General features: G+C 35.0%; 4 protein-coding genes across 9 annotated transcripts in view; 1 reads left to right on the top strand and 3 right to left on the bottom strand.

Annotated features, from left to right (window-relative positions):
• Positions 1 to 4,567, bottom strand: part of LOC128888482 (ankyrin repeat domain-containing protein 6) — a 156,730-nt gene extending 152,163 nt beyond the window's left edge. Inside the window, exons 1-2 of one of the 4 annotated variants that reach the window (XM_054145369.1) lie at positions 4,130 to 4,567; positions 2,679 to 3,035 (exon numbers count right to left, since the gene is read on the bottom strand). The gene's annotated coding sequence lies outside the window, so the exon portion shown is untranslated. Of the gene's footprint in view, positions 1 to 2,678; positions 3,062 to 3,242; positions 3,337 to 3,490 lie in introns of those variants that run through there. The other 3 variants (XM_054145366.1, XM_054145367.1, XM_054145368.1) reach the window with 3 other exon arrangements.
• Positions 4,568 to 7,626: 3,059 nt separating this feature from the next.
• On the bottom strand, positions 7,627 to 16,134 carry LOC128889076 (nucleolar pre-ribosomal-associated protein 1). Of its 2 annotated transcripts, none has more exons than XM_054146396.1 (16): positions 16,014 to 16,134; positions 15,175 to 15,332; positions 14,706 to 14,930; positions 14,245 to 14,521; positions 13,550 to 14,141; positions 13,116 to 13,409; positions 12,652 to 12,942; positions 12,211 to 12,531; positions 11,809 to 12,127; positions 10,548 to 11,732; positions 9,626 to 10,465; positions 9,428 to 9,555; positions 9,153 to 9,362; positions 8,846 to 9,066; positions 8,372 to 8,768; positions 7,627 to 8,268 (listed from the first exon to the last, which is right to left on the bottom strand). In XM_054146396.1, exons 2-16 carry the CDS (start codon positions 15,263 to 15,265, stop codon positions 7,735 to 7,737), a joined length of 5,925 nt encoding a protein of 1,974 aa, XP_054002371.1. In that variant the 5' UTR covers positions 15,266 to 15,332; positions 16,014 to 16,134; the 3' UTR covers positions 7,627 to 7,734. The 2 variants fall into 2 exon arrangements, with proteins under 2 accessions (XP_054002371.1, XP_054002370.1); XM_054146395.1 differs by lacking the exon at positions 16,014 to 16,134 and adding an exon at positions 15,425 to 15,810.
• Positions 16,004 to 19,022, top strand: LOC128889078 (methionine aminopeptidase 1). Of its 2 annotated transcripts, XM_054146397.1 has the most exons (6): positions 16,004 to 16,254; positions 16,823 to 16,874; positions 17,377 to 17,621; positions 17,784 to 18,006; positions 18,085 to 18,360; positions 18,426 to 19,022. In XM_054146397.1, exons 1-6 carry the CDS (start codon positions 16,144 to 16,146, stop codon positions 18,656 to 18,658), a joined length of 1,140 nt encoding a protein of 379 aa, XP_054002372.1. In that variant the 5' UTR covers positions 16,004 to 16,143; the 3' UTR covers positions 18,659 to 19,022. The 2 variants fall into 2 exon arrangements, with proteins under 2 accessions (XP_054002372.1, XP_054002373.1); XM_054146398.1 differs by lacking the exons at positions 16,004 to 16,254; positions 16,823 to 16,874 and adding an exon at positions 16,889 to 17,005.
• Positions 18,741 to 25,382, bottom strand: LOC128888841 (putative uncharacterized protein DDB_G0271606). The gene is made up of 5 exons (XM_054146006.1): positions 25,377 to 25,382; positions 22,550 to 22,800; positions 21,821 to 22,164; positions 21,114 to 21,605; positions 18,741 to 20,831 (listed from the first exon to the last, which is right to left on the bottom strand). The coding sequence occupies exons 1-5, from the start codon at positions 25,380 to 25,382 to the stop codon at positions 19,834 to 19,836; spliced, it is 2,091 nt and encodes a 696-aa protein (XP_054001981.1). The 3' UTR covers positions 18,741 to 19,833.
• Positions 25,383 to 26,162: the final 780 nt, after the last annotated feature.

Here is a 26,162-nt window from a genome sequence, read left to right on the forward strand (position 1 = left end):
TTCCCTTTTTGAAACAGTTCAAATACCAAAATCCGAAATCTCCTGTTGGAAACCGCTCGACTTTACCTCAGACTGTTACATTGGGCGATCAAATTATATATGCAAATCGAGTATCGTCGCAAACCAGCAACAAATTTACCTAACGCGAATCGGTTGGCTCGTAGGAAGTGGTTTGAAAAAAAAAAAAAAAAAAAAACATCGCAAACTCGTTACTTCTGGATCGCCGCTGATGCATTGCGGCGAAATTTGCGAGACACTCTGTATCGCATTCGCCGATACAATCGCGATAATATATCAGCGCGTTGCCAACGTGAAACGTTACGCTCCGGCTGTTGGCTTACGATACCAACCACGTGGAATTCACTAGAATTTATTCGCCCCGCAAGGCCGTCCTTTTTAACGGCATCGGGCATAAATTCAATCCTGATACGGTGATTTACCGTGCCGTTATATTCTTTGACTCCTCCCGCTCCCGCTTCATTGCGCTAATTGCGACGCATAAAGACTCGCGCCGACCGAAAACTTTATGGCGCCCAACTGTCCGTCCCTGCCGAGCCATATTTCACGCCCAACAACGAATCGAGAATTTTCTTGGATACTTTTTTTTCTTTGTTGAGATTCTCGCAAGTATTTACATAAACACATCTTGTCGACATATTTTTATCAGCTGAAAGTTGGCAAATCCAAATACACCCATTTCCTCCAGTTGTCTGGTTCGTTTAAGATAAACAAGTATTTCCGAACTCCTAGGTATTTAACAATTTTTTAAACCGCGTAGTTACTCCCGACCAATGAGTTCCTATTATAAAAATCTTCAGGTGAACCAATTTTAAACTACCATTCCTCTTTTTTCTCTAAGTATTCTCTTTAGTTCTCTAAACCTAAATCAATACTCCATTCGCGACTCTCGCTCCCCGAATATAAATATCTAATGCTTTGAAACTCTCCAACATCTTCCAACCCTCTCTACGTAAAATTCCATAAAAATCAGAGTGCTATACCCTGAAGCCCTGAACCTCTTTCCAACAATCCATAAAACAGACCTCAACTCGTGCCAATGTACCTATCTCTTTGCCTTCCTCACCTGCAGGACCACCCGCACAGTACTTATCACCTTCCAAGAACCGCCTAAGCCTAATCAATCCAGTTGACTGGACACCTAAACTATCGGTAAACAGTAGAACAGCAAAGAGTCGCGTATCAGTGGTACACGTATTAACTGTACGCTTCAAACAAAGTTCTGAAATGCTTGAAACATGGGTGAAAGCTCAGCTCAACCACCGGAAAAGCTTAACGGATCCTCATTGTTGCGTGACCAACGCCAGACGCATTATTACCTTTGCCATGCAGCAACCGAGACGCATATTGAATAAAGAACGCGAAAAACTGTACACACGTGCCGGTGTTACACGTACGTATGCACGACCGCCAAAGAATTCAGGATACGTTCGGTTGGGTGGTGCGTGCACGTTCCGCGGGTCGTCAATCCCTTTCAGCGTGGACGAGGAACGTTAAACTCCAACTTCCACGAAAGGACGGCTGCCTTTTGGCGCACCACGTCCTGGGTTTCGTCACTGCTTCGACGAAAGAAACTCTCAACGCGCACGAGCGCTCGGTTAAGTCTAAATTAAGTTTCATTCTCTGGAAGCAATTTAGCGAACACGCGACTCACGGGAATTCTAACGAGGATTTTCCTTTTCTCCATCGACACCGAATGCGCTCACCTGTTGAAAGCTACGCGAAGGTTGCTTTTACATCCAAATTATCGTTACGTACCATAAGTTGATCGATGACCTAGTACTCGCGGAAATCTCTACAAGGTTCAAATTTTGTTTCTTGTAGTATTTACTTTTCTAACCAGACCACACTCACGAATTCTATTCAGATTTATTCTCTTCAACAGCTTGCCTTCAGATTGAATAAATTTAGTTCCACTCTAAAAAGTTCTGTCATCCATGTTGAAGCGAAACAGCATACTTGTATGTGAAATATCGATTTACAGGTAAATATTGCTTTGGTTTGTTCGTATTCGATATATTCATCATTGAATATAGAAATACAGAATTCATTTCTACACCCAATATAAAAAAAAAAAAAACTAGAATTAGTCTTCCCTTCATATAAATAATTCCTGTCATACTGTTACTACTACTAATCCAAAGTATACGTCTTACTCAGACAAATTTATAATTGACCAGAAGTTATATAAAGTATACCAGGATCTTTCATCTAATTGTACTTGAAAAAAGGTTTAGAAAGGGAGAATACGGCTGATCAGTCATTGATTTTAACGAGCTTCCACATAGTGAAAGGATTTGTGTAAAAAGTAAGTCGACACATGATCTATGACATAACCCTATTGGTTAAATATTCTAGTCTGAATTCTAGATTCTGAGTCTATAGCGCGTTAAATGATGTGGTTTCAGGTAAGTATATTTAATTTATTACGAAATTTCGTAATTGCAATACATACTTCGCTTCCACGTTTACTTTCTGGTGAACTACAAATCTAAAAAAATTCATTTTACACAGAAAAATATGATTCAGAATCTAATCTAAATCTAATTTATTTAATTGTACACTCGCACGACTAGTTCACGTCACGTACGATTCTCTCTTTTCTATTATTACCGTAGATTTTTCTCGACCAAATCTTATTAACATGGCGAGGTACTCACCAGCCATACATGGCGTCCAAAGTTGAATTTCCAATATTTATAATCCAGGCAGGAGTGAAAATTATACCATACTCCGAGTACACTGTGTCATTTACATTTGAAAGCACATCACAAACACTGATCGATTTCACAACTTCAATTTTAGAACTTCAACTGTTGTCCTCGACTTCCCGCAACGTGCACAACGTCCACCCACGATAATTATCTCTTCGTCGTTTGCACTTTTAATTGTCTTCCGCGTTGTTTTACGAAACACGTGAACCCCATGTGTACGCCAATGATTAATAATATTTCAATTGTTGAACTCTTCTCAAGTGCAAGCAAGTGTACAACGCAGAATGAATCCAGATTTTATATCTGTAAGCGATAAATGAAACTTGTAGCTGTAACGAGTCAATGTAAAATAATTTAAGGAACGACAAATGAAATTTGAATTAATTTAATGAAAATCAAGGGAAAATTCTTTAGGTAAATGTATCGTTTCGAGTTACTTAGAAATAGTGCTTTAGGCATCTCCAATTCTATTACCGGGAAATGAAAAAATATATAAATTGTTTTTACTACCATCAAGAGCTATCAATTTAATTTATCACCTGTAACTATTGTCTTGTTGATTTTACATCACCAAAGGCTCCTATGAAATTTCAATTTTCGACTCGTCGAATACTTATCGAAGTATCGATAATTATCCAGTAATTATTGCTCAAATTTCGTTTAAAACTGTGTCGTAGTCTATATGGGAATCCAAACAAGATAAAAAATGATAATAATACGTTGCGTGTTATAATGTGACGTGTGAAAAAGCGGTATACCGAACAAATGATCTTGGACCGTACGCATGACCCGTTGCAACTTTCTCATGCGGGCATTGAAATCACCACGTTTCGTCGCGGTGTTAATAGCGCCGTATTCCACCAAATGCGATTAACATTTTTCGATAAATGTTCACAATGCGAAATAGCTTCACTTATTTTTCACCTTGAACATCGATTAATTCACGAACACGAAAATAACCACGAATTAACATCTTGAGGAATGATGGGTCGCGACACATATGTGTATCTTTGCTTTCGTATTAAAATTATCGTTACTTGCAATCGCAATACCTTTTAAAATTGAAACGTATGCCATATTCAAATGAGACAATATATTTATATGTCAAAACCGATTTACAGATCAAAATTGCTCTCGTTTGTGTGTATTCGATTAGAGCAAACATAATTCATTTAAAATTCGTCCCTCGAGAGGATAATATCTTTTAAACAGTGTAACACGTATATCATGCTGATGCTACTTCGTATATTTTTGCATTAGTGCACAATCGCGTGCATTTCCCCACATTTTCACTAGTCATAAATGGGCAACATTCGCAGTCTAGTTATGATCAAAAGAAATGACTACAGAACTCCAAAAACTGTTGACTTGATACATTGATATTGAACAGTACTGACAAAATTTGCTCCAATATAAAAAAACATCGAGTCAAGGAACTCAAGGAATACACAGTACACGAGAAATAGGCTGAACAGCACAAGTCTCGAATAAAATATTCACAGGAATTGGAAAACTCGGTTATCGACTGACTAATCATAGTCGGTTATTCCCATAAGTGATCGCGCGATTCTTCGAGGGTGTTTTCGGAGCACATCAACGGGCTGCGCAGTAAACACGACCGCGCGTTATCAATCGTGATCGCGGCGCGAACGAAACACACATTAACTCACCGATAATAGCGAACTCGCGCAAGATCACGACGCACACGAAAAAGTCACGATACTTTGAACGAACTATCAAATCGCATGGCCACGAGGAAAACGAAACGTTACACGAACGATCGAAATCGATAAGTATCGAATCGAGTCGATAGCGACCAGCTCGAAGGGACGGTTGCATTAAGACTGATCCACGATTCGTGGATCGGCGCAAGGAGAGCCGCGAATCGAGCGAGGATCCAGGAGGATCCCCACCACCGTCACCTGCTTCTCACCCCCTTCTGCCTTTCGATTCCCCGCTCATTTCCAACCGCCCGGGAACGGTTTCCTTTTTCTCCAGGCCCTTAACCCTCTTTTTCTCGTCGACGAACGCACGATTTCTCTCTCGAACCCGTCTCGCGAGACGATTCAACGAATGCGAACCGATTACGCTCTCGGTACCATTTCCATTGCTTTCGCGGTTTGCTAATTAAATTGTTCAATTAAAGAAGTTTATGGTTAGGCGTGTGTGTTGTTATAATTTCGTCGAGATTCAAAGGAACTCGTCGATGGAGCAGGAAAATTTTGATTTAGTACACGATAAATCGTTGTGTTCGTTTAACAATTATCCTATGAATAGCTTCTTTGAAGCTTGATTCGGGTAAAGATATTTCACGATTAATGAAATAATCCGAAGATAGTAAATTTGTATTTTTATATACACAGATTATGTATTTGTGTCTTTTGATTTGTCATGAATGCATAAATATCCCTACTCTAATTATTATAGTAAATTATTGCAGCGTCCAGTCTTCAATATAGGTATCCTAATATGATGTAGTATAATATGACATTATCTAGTGGTATATAATATTGTATAATATAATATGATAGAGTCAGTACCACTAGTGTTCGTATTCTCTTCGAAGAAATGAATTTGAAATGGAATTGAAGAAATTCATCTAAATAAAATAATAGATATGATATTTCTAAATAAATATTTCATTATGAATACATACACATGTATGCATATATAAGTATATATAAGTATAAGCATATATAAGTATACAGGGTGTCCCAAAACTCGGGAAGGAACCGGAAATGGGGGGTAGCTGAGACTACGCGCTGGCGCCGCTCCAACGGCGCGCGCTCTGATTGGTCGGAATTTTCGCTTAATATCTCCTTAACGAAGCCCTATCCGACATTTTTGCAAAGGAAATTGTTGTTCAGAATCGTCTCAGCTACCCCCCCATTTCCGGCTCCTCCCCGACTTTTTGGACACCCTGTATAGTATTATCTATGAATCTATCCTATACTTCACCTGTGATATATGTTTAATAGTTAAATTGATAATCTATTTATGAAGATTATTTTTTAAAAACCTGATAGGGAACGTGCTGCCATCTCGCGGTGAACACAACGAACTAATCTTCCGACCTTTCATCAGTCAAAATTTTTTCAAAACTTCGAAATTTCAAATTATTTCACAAAATCGATTCTTTAAAAAAAAAAAAAAAAAATGACTATAGAAACAACTGCACAAATAATCATGGACAAAGATTAACGTAAAATTTTAGGTGAAATGATCAAACATTTCGGTGATAATAATTCAAAATTTCTGTATCCTATATCCAAAATCATGTAGTACAATAAATTGCAAAATATGTCGACATCTGCCAAGGTATTTCTACAAATTATACTTGTTCGTTTGTCAACTCTGATAACAAATTTTCTCTTCTACGAGATCAAATGATCTCCAAACCTATAAAAAAAACTCTTCAATTTAAAATGTACAATAATTATTTATCACGATTTTACCAGAAAATGCACTCCAATAGACAAATCCTCTGCGCTTTTCACAAGAAAACATAATGTCATCCAATAAACGACGAATAATCTTAATTAATTTCCAAAAAATTTCGTAATAAGAACCATGCATTTTCTTGAAGAAGTAAATATATCTGCTGAACGTTCCAACCACGATGAGAAAGAACGGGATAAATTGATGCGCGGGAAACGTAAAAAATCCAGCAACTTGTATATAAATATCAAGGCAAAACAAATATTTAAATTACAATTAGCAAAATGGCTGATAAATGATTTAAAAAGACATGGCCCTGCAGGATTAGTACATATGGAGGCGCTTTCTAGCGTCACGGGTAAACCGATAAGAGTATGGAACTCTGAGAATAGATTTCATCAAATAATAAACAAAAATAAAGTTGAAGATGAATGCCCTGTTGATGTTGAGTTCCACGAGCAAGATCCTGGTTCCATCGGTCACTGGACCCTATTTGGTAACAAGGAACCTCTAAACACCGAAATGAATCTAAATGGTTGCCTGTTCAGTGTAATTGCTGATCAAACTGGAAACAGCGCTTCAAATTTAAGAAAAGATATCGTAAATTATTTAACTAATAATATAAACCATTTTACTATCCGTTTGGATCAGTTTTTACCGTCGAATGGTAAGAAAGGAATGCCGCTCATGATTGGTGGTGCAAGATACACTGGCCGGTCTCCAAAAGCAGCAAAAATCATTTTGGACAAATCTCAAAACGTTTTATGCCACGGTTGCAGATACACGGGACATCCGAGAGGGCATGCATCGGATAAGACTGCTGTAGGTCCGGAAGACAGCGTCGAGAATTATTCCCGATCAACAGGGAGCATGAAGTCCGGGTTTTTAAGTAAACAAGATCAAGATACCGTGGCGCATTTTGCGCTAAAAAACAACCTAGCGCGACGAGCTATGGAAAGACTAAATTCGGGAACAACTAATGAAGCAGTCACCATAGACGGTAAAATGTTAGAGCACGAAGGATGCCAACTACCTAAAATGAAAGAGTGGTACGACGGTGAAGAATACACTGACGAAATGGATATTTATCGAATTACATTAGTAATGAGACATCATGCAGGAAAACAAAATGATCCAGATGCAGATGTGTTTGTCCATACATTTTATCCTAGAAGTTCGTGACATTCTGATGAAAATTGCTGAAAAAGCTGACCTATCACGCTTTTGATAGCACCTCCATATGTAATGGGATTTTGGGGATTATTTTTTATTTGATCGATACAAGCGCGCACACCACTCCGTCCAAAGAGTCCGTGTAAATGAAAACTCAGAAATAAATAACAGAAGTCTGTATTTATAATAAGGTTGATAATCCTACCCAACATAATGTAAATACATTTCGATGACACGTGTTGCGCTGTTGAAGCGACCTACACGATTAGATTCGTTACCCGCCTTTGTACAGAAATATTATTTTATTTCATTAAAAATTTAATAATAATTTTCTTAAGAAGTATACATAAGTGTAGCTATAATATTTGTATAATACATTAAAATCAATAGACTATCTTGCTTCGTGGCTGCACCATGTCCATACCATTGTTCTCAAACAGTTCCTTGCAACTTCAATTTCATTATCTTCTATACACTCTGCTTTGGATATATATTCACAACCAAAACGAAGCATATCTTCGCATTCATCCAAATTGCCCAAAAGATTTTTCGAAAATTGAAGAATTTCCATTATATATTCTTTACTAACAGCCATTTTCATGCATCTCGATAAAAATAACCTTTGCAAAATATTTATATATGCCGTAAATACGATAACTTTGATATCTTTCGATAAATGTGACTTTAAACTCAATGCAATATTTAAAAGCATCAACTTGTAATGGACAGTGTCTCCTTCAATTCTCAGTATTGTATTCAAAAGCGTGTCCATTATTTTTACTATAAACTCAATATATCCAATTTCATGACTATGTAAATTATTTGTGATTTCTAATAACCATGGAAGTAATCCATAACCTTCTATAAGAAGTATAGAAGCACTGTTTATTTTCAATGTACTATCAATCACTTCGAGGATAAGCGTCTGAAATAAAAGTATACAAGCTAAACAATATTAACGATAATCACAATTTTTTTAAAAAAAGATTGATATTTGTAAATGTTTCTTTAATATTTGAGCATCTTACCTTTGTGCTTGGATCTGGTAAATTACAAGTATAAAAACCTAAAAGCATTTTAAATAGAACACACTTAAAAGCTACATTCAGCTCGTTTTTTGTCCTCATACCATCGCGAATAGTTTCCAGAATCCAATGTCTATGCTCTTTATGATTCACATCAGAACTATGAAAGAGTTGTAATAGCTCAGGTATTGTATTTATATCTAATGCAGGTTTAGCCATCAGGAATATTTGAAGAGGCAAATAAAGAGGATGTAATGGTTGTGTAGCGATTAAAGATGCTCTTGCCAAAAATATAGAGACTATACAATTTAGACGCACGTCGTTAAGCTCTGAATGTAATGATATAACGCCGTAACGTAATGCATCTATTAATCGCATCCATAACAACCTTGCTTTCGAACTATAAAAATTAAAAAAAAAAAAAAATACATATATTAAAATGTAGTGTTACTGCCGTTACAGTGTTTGATAAAGTACCTTGAAGCTTCCAAATGTGAATAATATCTAACGATGATTGTGTAAGCTATCATACGAATGTCAGAATGATTACTGCTACATGCAGCAAATGTTAATCCCAGGGCACCGCTTTGAGCTATTTTTTGACACGATACAACATTATTTTCAGCTAATAAAAAATATAATAATGGTAAATAAAATGCTGGATCGTATGTGTCACTTGCGTCGTGTAATTTTATATTCTACGAAAAATGAAAATTAATATCAATACTGCTCAATTTTATTAAACAAAATCCAGGCAACGTTTCAATTATATTAATTAACTTACCTTTAATGCTCTATCTATGGGATAATTTTTTATAGTGTTATTAACTATGTCTTCCTCGAATAAGTTCAAAACTTGAAAAGTAGATGGTTCCCTCCACAAATTCATGTGTGTTTCACCTTTTACACTATAATGAGTTGCAGCCGCATTTCCCCATAAATATGGTCGATATTCGTAAATATTAATACCATTACTTTCGTAATACTGTAAAATCTGAAACGAATATGTACATTAATATTTTTCTAAAAAAATATGATGTTTATTATTCATCCTCTTACAAGTAAAAGGTACTGATCAGCCGCACTCAAAGTAGCATTGTATGCTGCTAGATAAACAGGAACGTGCGTTATTGCTATAACTGTTTTATTCTTTTGAATAAGAACCCACAATAATTCTACGAGATTCCCTAAAAATATAATAAATTCAGAAATTAAGAAATAGTTTTTTGACAGAATTAAACACACTTATATACACACTTTTTATATCCGATGATAGTAACATGATGTTAAGAAACTCGGAATGAGAAGTTGCCATTTCAAATAAAGTTTTGGCGTATTCACTGTTACTGCCATTCTTATATGCAACATCGCATAAAATACTTAAAGTTTTTAATATTGGCAACGGCTGTTTATTGCCTTTTAATTCTTTAAAACCAAATTTCAATGAAAATCGTGTAAATTGAGACCATGAATTACTAGTATGCAACGCCTCAAATAAAAAATCTTCTTTTTTCTCTCTTAAATACTTGACTGCAGCGTTTAATCCTTTGCAAAGAATAAGAAGTTTCTCGATGTTTTTTGACTCTTTTTTCAGAGTCAGTGTAATTATATGAACAAGAACTTGTACCAGATTCATAATATGCTTTTCTCCGTCTTCTCCACAAGTTGCACATTTGTTATAAACACTTTGAAGAATTTGTATATATTGTATAGATACCATATCCAACTTATCGCCAATTTGTAAAATAATATTACACGTTTCGCTACACATTTTCAAATCAAATACGTTTTCAATTAAATAAGAGACTGCAGTAGCGTTTTCTTCTATCCAAACTTTCGTATTTGTAGGCTTACTCAAATAGGATAAAACATCGTATTGATAATGTGTCCGTAATTCTTGTAAAAATTTTTGATTCCATTTAAAATTTAAGTTGCTTTGAAGTATTGGAAACACAATATTACTCTCTTTTATACTTTCAGACTTAAGCATGTATTCTGTAAAGATTGGTATAAATTTCATATTTTTACCAATTAAAAATGAAAGTAGTTTTACAGTTGTATCCTTAATCGGCGTTGCCAACAATGACAAAAAAATATCTGCAAATATATTGCATTAGATGAACATAATACAAAAAAAAAGTAATGAAATAATATAATATGAATCTTTCTAATAACTTACCTGTATCAATACCAACAATATTGAAGGGAAATTTTGAAATATATTCATGTAAAGCTGATTCCCACTTTTCAAAATTAGTAATTCGTTTCGACTTTAAAACAAGTAGATGAGAACATAAACATTTAATAAATTCTGCGTCTAATTCAAACAATGCATTACGCTCGGATTGAATTTCATTATTACTGATAATTTCCAAAAGTTTCGGAACGATGTATCCATAAATTGATAAATTTTTCTCATTCTTCGAGATAAACATTGTATCTTTTAATGCCATAAGTTTTTTTAATAAACATACAACATCTTGTGGTGTTACTTGTAATAAGTTCAACAAAGTTGTAATCGCTTCAACACTGTCTATCTTGTCACTTCTTTGACGTTTGTTTATCATTTTATGTAATTGCGTAAGTAACTTATTTTTGAAATGAAAAACTAAGTACTCAACTTTCTCCTTTCTGTACCAATGAATTATTACATTACAAATAGCAATAATTATGTCCGTCATCATACTCTTCACAATATTTTTATCTTTCTGATGAAATGGTAAAAAATTGTACAATACGATAGGATGAGTAAACACAGATTTTATACACTCTTCCAAAAGTGTGGGGTCATTTGGACTTTCTTTTGAAAGATATAATAAAGATATTAAAAGGATCTTATAATTATCTATTTGAGTTGTCGTTAAAATATCTCGTTTAGTAAATTGTGTTAAATAAAATATAGTCATCTTGAATAAACACATGATTTCATATGATGATAAAGAATGACGGATTGTAATAATCTCATTATTGTACTTAAAAGTAACTGTATTGTCACCATTAAATATTTCATTTATCTGAATTTTAGTATTACTTAACAATACTAGATCCAATTTAGCCATTACAACCATTGAAGGAAGTACTTCTTTAATATAAACAGGATTATTGCTCGCTAACCAGCTAAGTAAATATTTTTTGATTGGTAATTCTTGAATATCTTTTGTTAAATGTATTAAACATTCAGGTGCAACTTGATAATGTAACGTATGTACTAATACGTAAGAAGCGTAACATAAAGTAGTTGGATGCAAATTTTTCTTCATTTTACGTAATATATAACATAGGACAGGCGATATCGATGTGAGCCGTTGCATGCGTAAAACATTTTTTTCTAAACTTTCGTGAATAGTATCCATATCTGCCAATTCTAAAAGTATACGAAAAAAAAATATTGCAAGTAGACTATAATGTAAAACACACTTAACAGCTGAATTAATTCTTACCATTAAATATGTCTTCTAATCGACCCGCCGGAATTATTCCTTCATTTATAATTTCTTCTGTTTTAATTATTTCATTAACGTATTTGTCAACATCTTTAGCAGCTTTCTTTAGAATATTTATAAACCAATTTATTATTTCTTCCTTTTCATCTATATTCACGAACCCATTAATCCAGATATCTATTTGATCACTACATCCTTCAAACATTCCAGTAGTATTTAATAAAATTTTAATTGTTGTCTTTATAGAAGTTGAAATTGGGAATACTTCTCTATTTAAAAGAGATATTAAAAATGACAGTACATCGCTAAATATGTCCTGAAACACAGTTAATTCTTAGTAAAAATGTAATTTAAACAAGTCGAAGTAATCATTTGTTTAAGTTGTAATAGTTTATATACCTGTTGTGGTGAAAATTCAGTAGGATTTGACATAACTAAGAATTGTATAGTTTTTACTTTTATAGTATTAAATTCAGTAAGGTCAACATCGTGTAATTCGTTCAGTGTATTTAAAAATACACTAGGTTGCAAATCCGATAATGTATGCAATAATTTTGGACTTATATCTTCATACTTGTGTAATAAATTTAAAATGGCTGTCAAATGTTCATATTTTTTCGGTTCTGGAATATGTTCTGTATTAACATTGCTATCTTGAATTGGACTCAATACAAAGGCCAAACTCCATAGTTTCAATATCATATTTAAATTGGGAACATTCTACAATATCAACAATTTTTATTCGATATAGTTAAAGTATCATTATAGTGTCTAAAAATGTATGCACTAATACATATTATTCTCTTATGCTACTTACATATTTAAGTAATAAATATATACCTTTATCATAAGTTCTAATACTGTATTTTTAAATGTATTAAAATCACTGTCCTCATTGTAATTTTCTCTTGCAACTATTAAATATTTTTGCATTTGATCAAACATAGTTGTAAGTGTAAGTACTGCCTCATGTCTTACTACTATATTAGAATGACTTAAAGAGGGTATAACTGCATTTTTCACTATTACTTGTGGTAGAGTTAAAGACATTATTGCATTAGCTAATTGAGATACACTTAATTCCATTGAGCAAGTTTTCAAACAAGTTCCTATGTCCACTGATTTAATAATCTGCAATAAAATTTAATTATTCTCCAATTTCTACAAGTTTTTCAATTTTAGCAAAATTTTAAGAAACAATATTAGAACAATATTTATAATATTAATTTTTTCTATTTCTTTATTCCAAGAAGTTGATCAAATTGGCTTCTGATATTTAGTTTCCATATATTTATCTTAATTACCTTTCTCACAAATCTTATTGTTGCAATCCATTTTGTTGATACTCTAGGTTCAATGTGTGGTTCCAAAAGACTAAATTGGGATTTAATTAAGTCTGGACATGCTGTCATAATTTTAATTACTAGATCTGATGGTTTTTCATGTTCCCAAGGTCGATCTAAACTTTGAAGTATTGTGCTAACTAATTGATTATGCTTCGCATGCGACGTACCAAGGGTACGGTCATAGAAAACAATACCATGTCGATGAGATGTAAATAATATAATTAAGAAACTGTGCACAGTGTCGGTAACGATCTAAATTTTAAAAAATTCTTGTAAGTTAACAAAATAAAAATAAAATATCATTTTTCCTATATTATTTATAATCAACTATTAAACTCAAAAACTAAAATTTAATTACTTTTGCTTAAGGTATACATAATTAGTAATAATACCTCTTTTTCTTCAAGATATTGTGGATTTGCTTTGAAGTTTTGAATTTTATTCTTTGGCCAGTTGTTTGGACCTTTCCAATTATATAGACATACAAAATTTCGGATAACTGATGTTGAGAATATATGTAACTTCATACTTTTGCTAATTTTTGAATTTTGAAGAATGTAAGTTTTCAATGTAGTTATAATTAAAGCAATAATATCTTTAGAATCATATATCATATCATGAAATATACTAGAAAGTAAATTGTGTTTGTCTAAGAGAGTTCTAATAGTTGATACATTTCCTTCTATTAAAAACGAAAGAATGAAATGAATAAAACAATTCCTTATATTGTGCTCATCTGTAGGCTTTGTTTGTCGTACAAGAGATTTAATGATTTCTGGTAATAGAGACAGATGAGTAAGTAATTCACGTGGGAGATTACCACCTAAGGAAACAATTACAGCAAGTAATTGTAAAACTACTTTTCGCTGTTTTGCATTACTTTGTACAGAAAGCATAGAATGTACCATTGATAAGTGTGAATTAATTAAATGTCTACATGCTGCTTCTGCACTAGATTGTTGTTGTGGATATTGTGCTAAGATCCTACGAAAAAAGAAGATATAAGTTGACAGAAGTTTACTTAGTAAATTATTCTTTCTTAAAAATGTAACATGTGCAAGTATAAAGATATATATCAAAGACATACTTTATTAATAATATCCTTATTGCAGAGAAAACAGTTGTCACAGCACCAATATTTTTCTTATTATCTGAGGTATCCAATAACTTTAGTACCTCAATGATATTGCCACCTGCATCTAAATATTCTGCAGCTAAATCCTTTTCATTACTGTTATTACAAATTTTTACAAATTTCTTTAATGTTTCTAAAGCACTAGCAGAATTGAAACTAGCCCTTAATGATTTTCCATCTAATTCTTTTACTTGTACAGTCATCTCATCTTTGTTATTACCTTCTACATCTGTAATTGACTACTTGTACATAATTCTTAAAATAATAATTTGATATATACAGGTGTATCCCAAACATATGAGAAATTCAATTCGATGCCACTGTTATAAATGTTATAAATGTAAATCTCATGCCATACAATGAATTGTCATAAAGTGGGATACACTTGTAATATAATAAAATATATATAATACTTTTTAATGATTTTGTATTCTCCATTTCTATACTTTCTTCAAATTTTGTAGATACTTCTTCAGTAAATTCTTCAGCACATTCACTACTATTTACATCACGCATAAATGAATCAGTTTCGTGCTTTTTTTTTCGTTTTTTTATCACACCATTTTCTTTGCATGATAAACTCTTTTCAAGCATGTCTATATCGTTTAGTTTAACATCACCATTGGCATTAACATTACCTACATAATTAATGCCTTGAATTAACATCTTTCTTCAAGTTGTAAGTCAAATTTAATACATAATGATTCAAAATTAAAGAATGTTTCAATATACTTTTATGTCATTAATATCACGAAATTTCTCTTCAAAGTATACTTTCCAAAAACACATTTTGACATAAAGGCAAGTACTTTTTAAAAAGATACAAAATTTCTATTCACGAAACAATTATTATATTTTCAACATAAAATAGAATGAACTTACTTTTCTCCTCTATTTCAACTTTCCTTTTTCTTTTTTCCTTAATATTAGTTTGCGTATTGTGTGATTTGTCGTCTGTTATCTTGTTTTTCATGGTTTCCAAAAGTTTGATTGTATATAAACATTAGGAACTATACGTTCGAATAGATTTGTCTCGCAGTCTGATAACAAGAAATTTAATTTTCAATTTCTCGACATAAAGGAAACACAATTTCTCCCTTAAACAATTAACATAACCTATCTGATACGTAACCACGTGCGTTCTTTCAATTGTATACAATCGTAGCCATCAATTCTTGCACCCGCACAATTCTATCCCCACTTTTCCTATCCATGTTTCAGATTCAGACCAATCAGGACTCTTTCTCGTTTAGAATAGGACGTATAGAACATTTATTACACATAATCTTCACCAGTAGCATTTTTAAATACGAAAATTGATCAGAGTAATAAAAATATCTTTAATTTATTAAGTACGTGTGTACATAAAATCATATTTTTATTTATTCACGACGTACTCTTTGTTTCTAATTCGTATGTATAATGACAAACGCTTCTATTGTTAATAGAACGTTGAATTAATATTGTTAAATTGCTACAATTACATTATTCTTATGAATATTTTCACTTTTTTTTTCATAAATAATCTAACTAGCCATCTCTGAATTTTGTCCAGTAAACTTCCGCATAACGCTAGTTCCTGCAACGCGTTAAAAATATTGCGACTTTCGTTCACACGCTAGATAATTTATTCATACTGTACGAGGAAAATGATTGTATAACACGGTCTCATACAACACAAACGTAAATACGATACCGCGTTATACGGAGTTCTGCTGTACCTCTTTGATGATATAGTACCGGCCAAATCTATTGGTAAAACAGTACAGGGTATTCTCGAATTACTTCTTCTCGTTCGTACCTCGTTCGCCAAGTCACATCACAGAAGTCTGTAAGAAAAGTTCATCGAATATGGCACTCTCTTTTGGTATGTGCGAAACTCCTGGCTGCAAAACTATGGCCAGCCTTCAATGTCCAACATGTTTGAAAATTGGAATACAAGGCTCGTATTTCTGCACCCAGGTAAGAATTACGATGCGTTTATAGGTTAGGTCTGGAGAATTTTCGTGCTTAATATTTGGATTTCATATACGTATCGCGTGACAGTGACTAGTAAGAGTTCGAATTCAAATTTTTTGTTATAGTCGCGTTATTTTTGCAGTGATCGTAATGTAGGGTCGTCACTCAAGGCTGTTGCTAATTTACTAATGTTACACGTTTTTTTATAGCTATAAGAAGTAGAGTTACAGTACTTCTCATTTGTAAATAAATTAACACGTTACTTGCCGAACGAATTTTTGTATGCCTTTCTCACTATGAGGTGTTCTGGGTTATTTTTAACATTTTCTCATACTTATTGGTTTATAGTATTATCAATGATATTAACATTATTCAGAATTTCATAAGTATTAGGATTTGTTTAATAACATATTGACAGTGAACATTGATGTTTGTTATGATACTCAACTTGTTAATTCAGATTCTTTGAATCATTTTGTTCATTTTTGAATATACTTGTTATAGACAGATATTGTTCCAAGTTTTAATTTATTATTCTTAAGTATATTGACATTTTATTGCTATATTTCAGGATTGTTTCAAACGGAGCTGGAAATTACATAAAATTATTCATCAGTTTGCGAGTGAGTTTAATAATCAGCACTTATGTGATACGTGTCTATAGCAATAAATACGAAAATTTGAGGAATAATACATGCTGTTAGTAATTCATAATAGCAATTATTAATGCTGATTTTATTGAAAATATACTTAGGTAATTCAACATCAAGTAACTTGTAAAGATTGTGTTCTTAACTAGAAGGAACATACGTATATATATAGTCTCTTTTGTAATGCAGTGTCGAGCTTTTGCTCATACCTGCATTGGATCTCTTTTCTTCCACCTTTATTTTTTATTCTATTTTGTTCTGGTCCAATCAGACTATATATACTTTTAATGATCTATGTGTCTTTTGCCGTGCTTCTTATAAGATCTCTTACCTTGAGCCCTTTGGCCTCATTCCCATTCCTAGCCACAAGGAGGCGGATCATATTTCTATTTTTCTGTCTGTTTTTCTTTCTTTCATTTATTATCTGCCTTGTCATGCCATTGAACCTCACGAACTCGATCTCCGTCTGAATCAGAACTAGAAGGAACAGGTGGAGACAAATCTTCTAATGAATATAATCCGTGGCCTTCTTTTCATTACACTGGTAAATTACGACCTTACAAAAAGGAACCTCGCCGAGAAGTACCCGAGCATATCAAACGTCCAGATTATGCTACACACCCTACTGGAGTTCCTGTAAGCGAACAAGCAGTAAGAGGTTCTGCCCAAATAAAAGTGCTTGACGATGAGGAAATTGAGGGCATGCGAGTAGCTTGTAAGGTATGATAAGTATAGTTATTGAAAATTTAATAATGATTTTGTAGTTTGTATTCATATAAAGCTGTCTTGTACAGTATTCTAGTATAAATTTCTTTTTCTTTTGGCATACATTATTTTTATTTTAACAAAAAAGAGATATATAAATCAGTATTGTACACATAGCTTGGGCGTGAAGTTCTGGATGAAGCTGCACGTACCTGTGATGTAGGCGTTACAACAGCCGAAATCGATAAAGCAGTTCACGAGGCTTGTATCGAAAGAGACTGTTATCCATCTCCACTCAATTATTATCAGTTTCCAGCTAGTTGCTGCACTTCTGTAAACGAAGTGATTTGCCATGGTATCCCTGATACTAGACCCCTTCAAGATGGAGATGTTTGCAATGGTATTACGTGTTACATTATTATTGTAAATTTAATGTTAATGTAGGTACAGTAATTTCATTATTTATTTTCGTTTCCAGTTGATGTAACTGTGTACCATAATGGTTTTCACGGTGACTTAAATGAAACATTTCTAGTCGGTAATGTGAAACCCGAAGTAAGAAAGTTAGTGGAAGTTACGTATGAATGTTTATCAAAAGCTATTGACATTGTACGACCCGGTGAAAAATACAGGGAGATTGGAAATGTAATTCAAAAACACGCACAGGCACATGGATTTAGCGTAGTGCGCAGTTATTGCGGACATGGAATTCATCGTTTATTTCACACTGCGCCAAGTGTACCTCACTATGCTAGTAAGAATCTCGTTCGCAACCGATATATTAAATTGAGCATTCTAATGTAATTTTTCTTTATGTAGAAAACAAAGCTGTGGGCGTCATGAAGCCAGGTCATTGCTTTACTATAGAACCAATGATATCACAGGGTACATGGAGAGACGAAATGTGGCCTGATAATTGGACAGCAGTGACTGCAGATGGTCAATGGTCAGCGCAGTTCGAGCAAACGCTGTTAGTTACAGAAACGGGGTGCGATATTCTTACAAAACGATTGACACATGATGGCAAACCATGGTTTATGGACCGATCGTAGTAGCATTTCTTTCTGAATCATTGTCAATGTGTGACGTCATTTAAAATTTCGTGAATGTGTAAGTGCTGTACTGCTTAAGTACTTTTGTTTTTCTTCGAGCGAGATTTGTTTTTTCAGGACTCAACTTCAAAATTAACAATTCAAATTGTATCCAGTAAGATATTTTTTACGAAGCGGTTGTTTTTTTGGCTAATTTTATAAAATGAGATAAAGAACAAGGAACAGGATCCTTGAAAAATAAAATCTCGTTAGATTTTTGTTTGTACCCGAAATGGCTCTTGTACCATATAGATTATCTCATTGATACATATGTATATACATATACATATAAGTGTAGCTCAAGTTGATGAAGCGCAATGATTTAAATAAAAAATGAATTCTGTAAATCAATGGCAGCATCTGTCCCTTCTTTTACAACCAAGAGCGAGTAACAATAACGAATTATCTAACAATAAATAATCTTAAATAAATTACTATATTCTCCGCGTGACTGTTTTCAACGTATCGTCGACGGAAGCAAGTTCTATCGACGTACCTTGCTAAAACAGCCCCTAATTTTCCATTTTAGAGAAACTTTATCGTTGTCAAGTCGATTGAACAAAAACCCTGAACAAAGCTAACCGATTAATAGGATTGTAATAAATATTTATGATATGCTAACTGGTATTAAACAATTTCCTGACAGTATAAAAAGAGACAGATTAACGTGTGATTTTAATGGCCAGCATCCATCTCAAAATAGTTCCTTCGGCAGTTAATGCAACAGTTTCGCTGATTCTGTTCCTATTGGGGAGCTTCATCTCATAAAAGTCTTCATACGATTCACCATAATTATTTCTTCCTGAATGTCCTCAACTTTGGCAAATTCTAAGAAAGAACAAAACCTTTTTGATTTTTCTAATTTTACTATCTGCAGCTTTTTCATTGCTTCTAAAATCCAGACGCAGCTCTAAGGTGATTTCGCACAGTTGAAGAGAATCCCGGAAGAGGAGGATTATCTCGAGCAATATTAAGAAAGACGACTATTAGAAGTTCCATCGATGACGGAATCGGTGTGTTCGTTGCATTAATTTTCAAGAGAAATAATTTGAGTAATTAGTCTGTCATCCTTTATGGAATCAGTACAGGAATTGTTTGATACCACTTTGCATACACAATACTGTTCAACAGCGGTGTTATATCGCACTCTTCGGATTCAAACGTGATCCAAATTCACCGTTCGACTGATCGTAAGTTGTTCTCCCATCGAAAGAACCGTCGGATCCCGAGTTTGTAACGTCAGCTTCCTCGTTCTCATATTCGTACTCGACCTCTGTGTTTTGCTTTGTCTCTTCATTTTGCAACTCCCCGTTGCTATACTCGTTTTCATCCGGCACCATAATTCTCAGTGGTCGTTTAATACTATACACGCTGCTTTGGCGTTGACGATGCCTGTCGTACTCTTTTCGTTCTTCCTCGTACTCCTGCTCTTGCTGATTATGTCGTTGCTTCTGTCGATTCTGCGCTCGATCTTGGTGAGACTTGTGATCGTAGCGATCGTCGTCGTTAGTTTCTTGATCCGTTTCGTACTCCTCGTGTTTGTGATTGGGAGGTATGGGTTCCTCGTTAAGTGTAGTTTCTTGTTGCTGTTGCTGTTGCTGTTGTTGCTGTTGCTGTTGCTGTTGTTGCTGCTGCTGCTGTTGTTGTTGTTGTTTTCGAAGTTGTCCTATCAGTTGACTATTGACGTTTCCAGCTGCTGCTAACGCTGCCAGCTTTTCGGCTGCCTCGCGATTCGGTAGCGTCGTGTAGAATTGCGTGGATATGCCATCATCGTTAGCGACTTTGTTGTAGTACGTTGTCTGACTGTTCTGCTCGTTCGTTTCGTCGTATTCGATATTGTTCTCCAATTGTTCTGGCCCGTCGGCGATATACGCGAGATCCTCGTTCTGGCGCAGATTGTTGGCTTCCTGATCGTCTACGGAAGCCTCTGATCCCACATTGTAGTTGGTGTTAACTCTTTCAGCTACGTAATCCTGATTGAACAAAACCTGCTGTTGCTGCTGCTCCTTGTTATCTTGCTCGTCGTAATTGAAGGATTGCATCTGAGGCTGAGAGAAACCTGTTACGCCGGTAGGTTGGAAGAATTGACCGAGTTGCTGCTGAAGTATGTGTTGTTGAAGTTGCGGCTGTTGACCTGGAATCAAAGTGCTTCGATTTATATCTCGTTACTTTACTGACGTCGTTAGTCGTATGGATGCCCTACATCGATAAGGTTTATTTCTATTCTGACACGTATATTTTAGTGAACGTTCTCATCTCGCGATCTAAAAATGATCGATCAACGCTTACATCTTCTCAGTTCGATCTGGTTTGATTTACGTCGATGATATATGCACAATTTATTAACGCGTTTCAAGTATTTACGACACATAAAGCTATTGTATCGAAAAAGCGAAGTCATCCATGTGAGACCTACCCATCTGGTACTGTTCTGGTATTTTTTGAGGGAAACTGTTCAATAGATCGTAAAGTTGCGTTGCCGAGAGCGGCGGACCAGCTGGAGCTGGATGGCCAACGTGTAAATCAGGTATTTGTTGATTTATGATGTACGGCGTTTGGCCAGCCGTGCCTGGGAAACCAACGTGAAGAGAACTGTGAAGATTCGTTTGCATCGGTAGGTTCTGTTGTCCAAGCGGAATGTTGGTTCCGATCAGGCCTATGTTCGACGCTGGATGATTATTCAAATAGACGTCGTTCGATTGCAGATCAGGATTCACTATAGTCGAGAGCCCTGTTGCGTATTCCGGGGGCAGGAACGTCGGTAGAATAGTTTGATATTCTTTCTGATTAATATCGTTACTTTCGGTGACTTCGTACTGATGATGAGTCGGCGTAGGACTGGTCACTGTTCTTTGCGGTGCCAAACTTGTGCTTATCGTAGCGATATCGAAATTTTGTACCAACGATCCTGTGGAAAAAAGTAAAAACGTTACTGCGTTTATATTTTATGTGGATACTAATTATCTGATTCGAAGTGAATCGATATTAAATTTACTCGTATTACTAAGAACAGGTGATGTATTCGATTTGTTTGGACCAGAGAAATTTATCTTACCATTCGACTAGGAAGCGAAGTGAAACGGAAGAAACCGTTATAATAACACATCATAGTTAACGACTAACCGTGAGGATTAACTTTGTAAGTAGAGTCGGTGGTAAGCTGGCGTTGAGGAGCCATCTGTACGTTCGCCTCGTTATTGAAAGGCTTGTCCATGGGGCTGAGATTAGGTGCTGGAATAGTATGAATTGGTCCTTTGTCGTCGTCGACACCGCCTCTGTGAGTTGGCGGTAGAACCGCGGCTTCCGGTCTGTACTCTGGGCTAAATTCCGGCATTTTGTTCACTGTGTGAAACTCTTTAACGGGTGGACGCTGCGGAAGAACAGCGATGTTGTTCATAGAAGCTCGAATTGGCATTTGATTCTTCCAAATGGCATGGGGTACGTTGAACATCGGTGGCCGACGAATTCTAAAAGAATTTACGAGGTATAGTATAGTAGTTCCCGGGCGCATAAAAAATATCAGGACTAGAAATTCTCGATTAGTCGAGATTGGTTGCGAATCCAGGAATCGATTTTTCGTGGAAGAGTGAACTATATACATGACGAGCATGTCTCTTATTATACAAGATGTTTTACTTAAATGGTGGTTGATATCTTATAAGGAGATGAAACTAACAAAAAAGATGTTTCTACAAAAGTTATTCGATTCGAAATAGCAAATTCAATGGAGTATGCAATCTTTTTGCAAAATTTAGTAAAATGGTGGGGGAGATTTAAGCAGGAACGGCGATAGGGATGATTTTTCGTCGTTTGCTCGGAGTAAATTTTGTTGCTACCTCACACGAGATTCACCTGTAATTAGGAGGCTTATGAGCCATCCGTTTTGGCGGGAAGTTACCATTGATGTACATCGTGTTCCCCACCGAGATCCTGTGGGCGGCGATCGGCCAGGACTTCTTGTACATCAATTTCAGCGGTTGCGGCGGTGGAAGCGGAGGTCTTCTCATCTTGTATCTGGCCTCGACGAGGCATATGTACGCAACCAACAGGCAACAGACCCAATTTGTTGTCTGAAATTTGGTAAAGAGAGCGTGTCGGTTGGTCTACTATCCTTCGTGAAAAGGTGAAATTGTGACTTGGGTCAGCGCCCAGCACACAGCTGTGAACGGTTTGTTGGCCTTTTAGCACCTACGCTTCTTAACCATTTGTGTCTCTTAACAGGAATTCTTTGGAAATGCGTAATTTTCTGTAGGTTTTGTGAAGATGGTAAATCTATCTAAAATTCCACTGTGGAAAGTTTGTACTCGAGCATCAATGTTCCCCTTTTTGCTGTTCGTTTTTGAGTTATTACATTTTAATACATTCGCTACTTATCTCTTCCTCGTAATGTTTACATTTTTTAAGTTGTACTCTTAAACTTGTTATACTATTGTTTACTTCAACGTGAACGTTTAGGATAACTTCCTTTTTTTTTCTTTTTTTCTTTTAAATATGAAAGAACGATGATTTTATGCTTTTTTTTAACTCCATCCTTACATCCATTCGTAATGCATACACGTAAAATAACTTCGTTGTTACTTTTTCTAGGTATTCCCGTTCATTCGAACAATAAAGTAAGTAAAATAATTACGTACAACCACTACTTGATTGTCATCCAACTGTAGAATATCAGCCTAAATTATTCTTAATTCTCCTGAATATTTGATACAATTTAATTTTGATAATGTTTTGCGGAACTGATATACACTGATATACGTAGAATATGCGAAGAATTCATAACGATCGGAAAAGCTGGCGCACCGAAACCGGAAATCCAGACCTATCACCGCGAGTCTTACGGTATTCACATATCAACACGTGCACCTTCTATCATTCTTTGTGGATGTGGTACAAATCCAATGTCTACGATGTATATATAATATAATTCAGTGATCCTCAAATTTTCCTGAACGACGAAGATTTCGAAAGCAACGCTATCTTTTAGACCGGTAACATGTTTTATCACCTATCGCATCCTATTACTCGAATATTAATATTGAAATTGAAGCATCTTACATTGATTTAATTAAATTGCTTCCATTGGCGGAGTAACGTGTCAAATTGATCTTGTTAAATGAAGCGAGTATATCTTCTAGATAAAACGTGTCGTACAACTTAATTTATAGAGATCTGTTAAACTTCTCGTTGATTTATTAACCGAGTCTGTAACACTTTAGAATTTCTTATATGTACTTATTTTGATTTTAATCAAGCAAAAAGGACAATTGAGTGTTCCAATTATAATGCCACAATTGACGATATCGAAACTTCGATAGTCGTGCGCAGAATGATAAAGAAGTCTGAAAAAAAAGGTGTTTTCGTATTCATCCGGTTTCATCGTGTTACATCGAATGGCGATATCAACGGCCACGACAATGGCCTCGGCAATGGGTGTCCATTATGTTGCTGACCAATTGTGTTGTAGTTTGAGAAACGCTGGCACACGCAATGAAACCGAAGAGAGAAGTGCTTCAAGTTGTTAGCGAACAAAGTGGGACGGTGTGCCACATAGGTGTAGGAAAAGCGAGGGTAAGAAGCCAGAGAGGAGCGAGGTCGAAAAGAAAATAGTCGAGCGAGGAAACGATCGTCTAGCACGTATAGATTAGAAATGATCAACGTTGGATGCAACCTGTTGGGTTCCTCAAACTGTACGTAACTTAACCATATTTATATTTTTATAATCTAACTTCTAGTACCTTCTTATCTACCATTAACTTATCGATTCTATTATTTCTAAGAAATGAAAAAAGCATTTAAAATGGCCAATAATTCCCGCTAACTCACTCTGATACTTTATCTTTATTTACTCCATTATTTCGGTTACCTTCAGTGACTAGAAAAACAATCTAAAAGAAATGATAACTGATGTATATCTTCATTTAGATGACCGTTATGTACTGTTTTATTAACACGTACTGGTAGCATATTAGTAATGCGATTTATTATTTATGACAATCACGCACAAATAAGCGTTCTACATTTCTTATTAATCCTGTTTCGAATGGGAGAGGCGTTTCCTTAGGATGACCGTAGAAATACCTATTTCCCGTTAATGATAACATTCAAGCATCGACCGACTATTCCTTTTTTTTTTTTGTCATGTAACGGAACAAGTTTCTATATTGGACGGACGGTACTATTAACGCGATCTTTCAATCGTAACCATACACGTGTGTTATGTTTCCCATACAACAAGATAAGAAAGAGAATTCTAGTTGATTCGAGAAAAATATGTACGTTCGAACAACACAATTAAGAAGTGAAGATAAAAATCCGAGCTATACGTAAGAGTTACGCCAATCGTTGTGTTATCGATGTAAATTAAATGCAAGGGGATATTTTTGTTTCCTTCGTTGTCAGGTAAACTTGAACGAAGTCACCTAATTTGTAGGAAGTAGGATCGATACAAGTAATTCCGGTTGAATCAGGACGCATTTAAATGAATCCTCTAATAAATCGAGTTAATTCCGAGCGAGGGACCACGCGAACGCTTCGTTGAAATGATCGGTAAAATCATCGAATTAGGTAAAATCTGAGCGCAGCGAATCATCGAAGGATACACGAACCGAACAGTTTACTCGAATTAATTCTTCGTCGATGAAAATGACGACCTGATCACGTGAATTTAAGTGTTACTCACCTTCATCGTTTTGTTCTTCAACGAGCAGAGTCTTGATAGAGTAACAATATTTATATTTTTCGATCGATCACTCGTAACTTTTTAACCACCAAGAATGAAAGCTTGAGCCAAGAATAAATATACCGGAAATCGGGTCACGATCACGAATAACGAAGTGCAAGTTAACACGCGCGATGGCTGGACGTTGAGGAAGCACTGCGTGTTCTGCACGCAATTAGGTCATTGTCCTTCATTTATACTCGCAACCCGGCGAACGTATCATCGAAGGCCGAAACGTTGCCTCCTACCTTGATCTGACGGATAACAGCTGCTTCGAAATGCGGAACGTACTTGGGAAAAGTCATTGGTTCCATGAAATTTACCGGAATTCCCAATTTTTCATTGTTCGTGCCGCGAGTACGACGGAATCGCCATTGATTCAATCGTGCAAGGAAGTTGATTAAATTTTTGAAACATATTTGTACACACTATTCAGTTTTTCATTGTATTCAATTTTTATACCAATGTCTCTGATTAATGGTTATTTTCTTTTTTTAATTTCGGTAATGTTTTCGATACAGTTGTAGGTTCTTTTTAGCGAAAGATTTTGTAATGTAACAGAAATACATTTTATATTTGAATGGTACTTGGATGTGAGTCTTAGTTTACAGATGGAAAACATGTATAAAGTCAAAATGATGATTTAGTTAATCTATGTTATTTACATATTTTCTTCGAAGAGGATTTGTAACTAGATTGAAAATGTTTCTTCGTGAATTGGCTAAAAACATGAGTCCGTTTTATCTT

Source organism: Hylaeus anthracinus, unplaced genomic scaffold (genome assembly GCF_026225885.1).
Source record: "Hylaeus anthracinus isolate JK02 unplaced genomic scaffold, UHH_iyHylAnth1.0_haploid 11994, whole genome shotgun sequence".
Lineage (NCBI taxonomy): Eukaryota > Metazoa > Arthropoda > Insecta > Hymenoptera > Colletidae > Hylaeus > Hylaeus anthracinus.